The sequence below is a fragment of the Diaphorina citri genome, unplaced genomic scaffold, assembly GCF_000475195.1.
Source record: "Diaphorina citri unplaced genomic scaffold, Diaci psyllid genome assembly version 1.1 scaffold140483, whole genome shotgun sequence".
Taxonomy (NCBI): domain Eukaryota; kingdom Metazoa; phylum Arthropoda; class Insecta; order Hemiptera; family Psyllidae; genus Diaphorina; species Diaphorina citri.
Genome location: NW_007517405.1, coordinates 634 through 7,511, shown reverse-complemented (window position 1 = coordinate 7,511; position 6,878 = coordinate 634). Strand labels below are relative to the sequence as shown.

The window sequence follows — 6,878 nt, the reverse complement described above, 5'->3', positions numbered from 1 at the left end:
GTTTATCAAGTAGATCGGTTATATTTGGGAGAGGGTACCGATCATTCACAGTTTTATCGTTCAGTTTGCGATAGTCGATTACAATCCTCCACTTCCTTCTTCCGGAGGAGTCCAATTTTTTGGGGACGACCCAAATTGGTGAAGACCACGGAGAATGTGATGGCCGGATGATATTTTCTTCTAACATCTTGTTAATCTGGGCTCTCACTTCCTCACGGTGCACTGCAGGGTATCGGTACGGTTTAGTATAGATCGGATCTTCGTTAGTAGTATTTATTTTGTGTTTGATCTTATTGGTGAAAGTAAGAGGGTTGCCCTCCATGTGGAAAACCTCTTCAAACTCTTTCAAAAGGTTTTCCAGCATGAATTTCTCTTCTTCGTTCATGTGCTGGGTCCTAATGAGGTTGAAGTTGAATTTTGTTGGCGAACTGAAGTTATTCAAGTTACTGTCGTTTCTGGGACTCCCTGGGGTGTAAAATACTGTAACAGCTTTTGTGCAACTTCTACAGCTTGAGCGGTGTCTATGGGGTACATTTGAGCATATTTTGAGAAAGAGTCCACTATTGATAAGCACTTGGTGTTTTCTAGTGAAATGCAATCGATGTGTACTATTTGAAACGGACGCACCGCAGTAGGTGTAATGTTGAATTTTGGTTTCAATGGGTTTCGATCGTATTTGGATAGTTGGCATATTTCACACTTGTTAATTACGTTCTGTACTGTTTTGCGAATGTTAGGCCAATAATATGTAAGTTTGATCGTTTTTTCTACTTCATCCATTCCGCGGTGGTTTGCCATCCCTTCATGGAAGTAGGTGACTATGTTTTCCTTTTCGTGGTCCTCTTCTATGTCTCGTAGATATTTAGTACATTTCGTGAATTTCAAATTTGAGTTTTGATAGTGATTTTGCAACACTACCGAGATTAACTCGTACAGTTTTCCTTGTGGGTCATCTTCGAAATACAGATGATATGGGACGTTCGGTGCAATGTACTCGTTAATGAATTCTTGTATGTCCAGCCCTGATTTATGGCTGTCTAACTGAACTAGATATCTCATCTTGTTTCCGTGGATGTTGTTTCTGAAAGTAACGTTGGCTTTTGAGTGAGGAACTGTTGATATTATAATTTGGTTCGCTGCTTGATTCACGGGGGTTTCACTGATCGGTATACCCACTGTTGGGTTCTGCTCGCTTGAATGAACAGTTGCATTGGTGTCTTCTCCTCCCCCATCCTCGGTGATGAGATCATTGAAGGCCATGTTGCCAATGAGCGCATCAAAATCGATGCTCAAGTCTGAAATATCGACTTCCGGGATGATGGACTGCAGGTCATCATTGTATGCTTGAGTTCCACTTGTAGATGGCTGGGGCTCACCTTCGTTGATATTCAACTCTATTCTTGACAGAGCATCCGCATTCTTGTTCAAGGATCCTTTCTTGTACAATACTTCGTAATCGAATTCCTCTAGTTTGAGACGCCATCTCACTAGTTTTGAACTAGGGTCCTTCAAGCTAAAGAGCCATTGAAGTGGTTTGTGATCAGTCACAATCTTGAAATGTCTTCCGAACAGATATGGGCGGAAATATTTTACAGCCCAGACAACACCAAGTAATTCCTTTTCGATTGTGCTGTAGTTCCTTTCACTGTCATTCAGTGTTCGGCTGGCGAATGCTATGGGTTTGTCTTGTCCTAGCACACCTTGAGAGAGGACAGCTCCAAGTGCCACATTGCTGGCGTCGGTGGTCAAGATGAATGGTTTCGAGAAGTCCGGGTATTGCAACACTGGTTCATTAGCTAAGATTATCTTACACTTCTCAAAACAATCTTTGTACTCGACATCAGTAATATCTATTTTTGCATCTTTCTTGAGACATTTAGTTAGGGGCTTCGTTAGTCTGGCGAAATCCTTGATGAATCTGCGGTAATAGCCCAAAAGTCCTAGGAAACCTTTGATCTGCTTCACTGTTCTAGGTATGGGGTACGATTTGATAGCATTGATCTTCGTTGGATTTGGCTTAACTCCTTCCTCAGTAACTACGTGTCCCAAGTATTCGACTTCCTTTCTCAGGAATTCAGACTTATCGAGTTGGATTTTCAGGTTCGAATCCCTCAGTCTTGTGAGTACTTTTCTGATGTTTTGAAGATGTTGTTGAAGGGAAGATCCAAATATTATTATGTCATCTAAATAAACGAGGCAGCATTCGTTTACAAGTCCTCTGAGGACATCGTCCATGACTCGTTGGAAGGTTGATGGTGAGTTCTTTAATCCCATCGGCATACGCAGGTATTCGTAGTGGCCTCCTTCCGTGTTAAACGCTGTCTTTTGAATGCTATTCTCATCCATTTCTATCTGATAGAACCCCGACGCTAGATCTAGAGTTGTGAAGTAGACACAGCGTCCAAGTTTATCAAGTAGATCGGTTATATTTGGGAGAGGGTACCGATCATTCACAGTTTTATCGTTCAGTTTGCGATAGTCGATTACAATCCTCCACTTCCTTCTTCCGGAGGAGTCCAATTTTTTGGGGACGACCCAAATTGGTGAAGACCACGGAGAATGTGATGGCCGGATGATATTTTCTTCTAACATCTTGTTAATCTGGGCTCTCACTTCCTCACGGTGCACTGCAGGGTATCGGTACGGTTTAGTATAGATCGGATCTTCGTTAGTAGTATTTATTTTGTGTTTGATCTTATTGGTGAAAGTAAGAGGGTTGCCCTCCATGTGGAAAACCTCTTCAAACTCTTTCAAAAGGTTTTCCAGCATGAATTTCTCTTCTTCGTTCATGTGCTGGGTCCTAATGAGGTTGAAGTTGAATTTTGTTGGCGAACTGAAGTTATTCAAGTTACTGTCAGTTACTTTGAAATCATAGTTTTTATGTAATTCTTCTAGCGTTAGTGGGTTGTAACACAGGTTAAGTTTTTGAACTGTCGGATTAGTTACTGTACACAAGGCTTTTCCATTCCTAACTTCTACCACACCCTGTTGTATGGAGCAACTTCCCAGGTTAACTGCAGGAAGCATGGCTTCTCCATTTTTTATGTTTGAAACTTTCAGTTCGATCACTTGTTCGCTTTCAGGATAGATTTCTATTTTGTTGACTTCCGTATTTGAGTCTCTTAGCTGAAGGTTAATGGTAGTCGAATGATTTTTCAAATGTTGGTTTGCAATGTCCACACAAAATCCTAGACTTCTTAGTGTGTCCATCCCTATGAGGCAGTCAAAGAAGTCATGAAAGTCAAAGAGATGAAACTTCAGATTTTTCCGGGATTTGAATATTTCAAAGGCGGGAATTGTGATACTATGGTTCACGCCACTTTTTCCATGAGCTGTGCAGACTGTGAATGGGTCATTTCTTATGAATTTGTTGAAGTGTTTCCTCGCCAAGTTTGGTTTGATAAATGATTTAGTGCTTCCTGTGTCGACTAAAACTCGAAGGTTTAAGTCTGGCACGATGAAATACGGAAGCTTGTTCTCACAGTTGGTGAGGTTCATTAATGTTCCGTTGACTCCGAGGCTCCGAACCAAAAATTTTGGTTGTCGTATGCCTCTTGTTCCTGATTGCATTGATCAGTCATTTGATCTGGAACATCTTGATCCGGTTGGAAGAACTGCTGTTCTTCCACAGGGTATTGTTGATCGTCACATGCCTCAATATTATTGAGTTGATTTCGTGTGGCTCCGGTGGAGATACTCATCGGTGTAGCTTTGGGTAGAGGTTGAGTAGAAGGTCTGGTCCAAACATTTTGGTTGTTTTGCGTCTTGTTATTCTGATTGTTGTAGTTACTGTTGTTATTGTTGTTTCTCCAGTTGTTGTTACGGTAGGAGTTGTTCTGATTCTGGTTTGATTGATTTGGAGAAAATTGACGTTGCTGGTTCCAACCTGAATACTGTGTTTGATTGCTAGCTTTCTGGAAGGATTTGTTGTTATTCATCATCGGTGGGACATATCGCTGAGTATTGTCTTGATTCTTCCTTGTAGTGTCGATTTGGAAATCATTCGTTAGGATGTTGAGGGCGTCATTAAGGTCCTTCGGATTTTTAGTCCGCATTAAGGATCCCAATGGTTCCTTCAAGCCGCGCAGGAATGTACGGAGTCCAAGATCCAGAATAAACTTCTTGATGTACTCTGCACCTGGGGTGTTGTGGTTGACTACATAGGAGGTCTGCAGATTAATCATTTTCTGAATTTTATTGAAGAATTCAAAAGCACTTTCACTGGTTTGTTTCAACGCGCACATTTCTATTACAAGTGTGTGGACGTCACGCTTGTCGGCATATGTGTTTATTAACGCGTTCTTTAGATCGTTCCAGGAGCTTATTACGCACGAGCTGATGTTACGTTGCGCGTCACCTTTGATCTTCGCGATAATGGAGTCCATTAAATAGTCATTTTGGAAATCGTTTAGGTTGGTGACGTTGTAAAACTTCATCACCAATTTCTCGCAAATAGAGAGAAATCTGGGTAGGAGTTCGGGTTCACCCGAGAACTCTGGCACCATCTTTAGGTATTCGGATTTGAGTTCCGGTACCGTATTTGTAGTAGCCATGATAGAAAGATTTCCTAAGTCTCTTTCTAGTTCTAGAATCTCACTACTGACAGGGTTCGATTCCCCGAGATTACTTAGTGGAAATAATGTAGAAGCCGGTTCCTCAGAATCGCTCAATAGCGAGGGAATAGATTCCTCGGAGCTACTAGTTGAGGAGTCTATTTTGTTTTCGCGAAAGGAATTAATATTGAAGGAGAGACTAAACGAAAGACTTCGTTTAGTAAATAAAATTAATTAAGATCTAAGCAGTTAAATAAAAGAATTTGGTATGTGCTAGTGTGAGTAGCACCTTGCGTCTAATGCGCTTCAATAATTGTGATAAGTAGATAAAGATAAAATAGCATAACAGTAGATAATATTCTTACAGCGTAAGCAAATGGTACGATGTCATGATTCAAGGCTGGAGACTCGATATGGGAGATAGTGAATGCTGATCCGCTCGATGTGTGAGGTATTGGTGCTGAGCCACTATGCTTGGGGTCAAGCTGTCCAGACGGTGAATATGATGGGTTGATATAAGATGAAATTGGGGTAATCCAAGGTTGTCCTTCTTGAGCAACGATTTATAACAGAGAATATTGTTTATGACTTCACTTTTCTTAAATAATAAGAACTAATTATAATATTTTTCCTTTTAGGTTGATACCTAATAGGTATGAAAGGTAGGTTCTGTGAAAAACAGAGGGAAAATGTCCACTTTTCCTTGAAATTCACTCCGAAGACTGCGCCAGTAACCACTACGGAGATCGTAGGTGGGTTTTTAAAAAACAACACAAAATTTTATTTCACCAAAAATTATAATTATTATTGTAAATAAAAAGAAATAATAAAAGAAACAATTAATAATTAATAAAATACTCGAGAAACACCAAATGCACCATGCAATGGTAGGGAAAAGACTGCCGTGCTGACCGAGTCTCTGCTTAGAGATCGATCAGCAAGATCAGCAGATTTAACTGCTGTCACTTCCCCATCCTTAGAGTTTGGCCTCCCCTGGGAGGGACAAATTTGGGTATATACTCCCTAATTGTATGTTAGTGGTAGTGGTAGGAGGGGCGATGTCTTTTGGTGTCCAAAAGTTTCTTACAATTTTGATAATGTGTTTCCTTAAAACTAAACTTAAGACTAACAGAAGGGTGACAAGTAAATTAACACAGTTGAATATTTTCCAATGAACATTAGGGTCATCTATGATTATAGAAGTTTTTTGATTTGGGATCAGCTGATTAATTTTCAGGTCATCCAATCTTAAATTATTCAATTTAATTTTGAATTTAGAGATTTTATCTTGTGTAATATTTACAACGACATTATTCAATATAAAAGGGCTTCCCGTGGAGACATGGTGGAAGTTTAAGTTTTGGCCTTTGTATATCAATTTACCATTGATACCTTCCAATAAGAAAATACCTTTAAGTTCCCTAGTTTCTAACCCACTTTCAAGGTCGAGTTTAAGTATGTCCGATTCCGAAAATACTATAAGATAATGGTTTATCTCTGAAATAAAATCGATGTGGTTACCTAAGATTTCTAGAGGGGTATACTGACAAGCTGTAGGTATCTCAGTTTGCAAAATCTGGGTTTCACAATTGTCAGCATTACTGTGATCTACGTCTTTAGAGAAGCATTGAAAGGGGTTATCTAATTCACACATGTTATTCATAGCCTTAATATTACTTCCGGATTTTAACAAGTATTTGTTTTTTGGTAAAATTGTACTATAACCAAGAGCTGTAAAGGTTGGTATTGGCAATAAGAAATAGAGATCGAATTTGGTTTCATAGTTCACCGGAAATGACAAGAAGAAATGAATTTTGTTATGTACAACTTTACACGACACATCTATAAGTTTTTGTAGTTCAGATAAATTTGTTATTTCAACAGGAATTTGTCCTTGATGTAAGGATCTAAGTTTGTTCAATTCGGATTGAAGCTCTTCAAACTTCAAAATACTAGGGTGAAAGATTTTAGCACGACAAAATGATAATGCATTTTCTACTTCCTGAGTGATGCTATATAGATTATTATACAGAAATATTAGTTGATTATAAACTGGTTCTGATATTCCGACGTCTAATCCCTTTTCGACCAATTCAGCTATTTGAGAAATTTTTGTCTCGAGCACTTGCTCGTTATGTTCTATGTTTTGCACTATTAGGTCGAATCTTTTTACCGCTTCCGTATTAAGCGTATATTGTAGCTCCGCTTGTTTCTGCAAACGTTCTCCATTTGTCTGGATATCTTTTAGTATTCGGTCATATCTGGTTCCATCTGTTTCGTCTAGGTTCCCTGTAACGACTTTTAGTACCGATCCTAATTGAGGAA

General features: G+C 39.4%; 2 protein-coding genes across 2 annotated transcripts; both read right to left on the bottom strand.

Annotated features, from left to right (window-relative positions):
- Positions 1-438: 438 nt before the first annotated feature.
- On the bottom strand, positions 439-3,498 carry LOC108254503 (retrovirus-related Pol polyprotein from transposon 297). The gene is made up of 2 exons (XM_026833286.1): positions 2,947-3,498; positions 439-2,793 (listed from the first exon to the last, which is right to left on the bottom strand). Exons 1-2 carry the CDS (start codon positions 3,496-3,498, stop codon positions 439-441), a joined length of 2,907 nt encoding a protein of 968 aa, XP_026689087.1.
- On the bottom strand, positions 2,932-5,218 carry LOC113473848 (myb-like protein P). Its single transcript, XM_026833285.1, has one exon. It carries the CDS (start codon positions 4,551-4,553, stop codon positions 3,498-3,500), a length of 1,056 nt encoding a protein of 351 aa, XP_026689086.1. The 5' UTR covers positions 4,554-5,218; the 3' UTR covers positions 2,932-3,497.
- Positions 5,219-6,878: the final 1,660 nt, after the last annotated feature.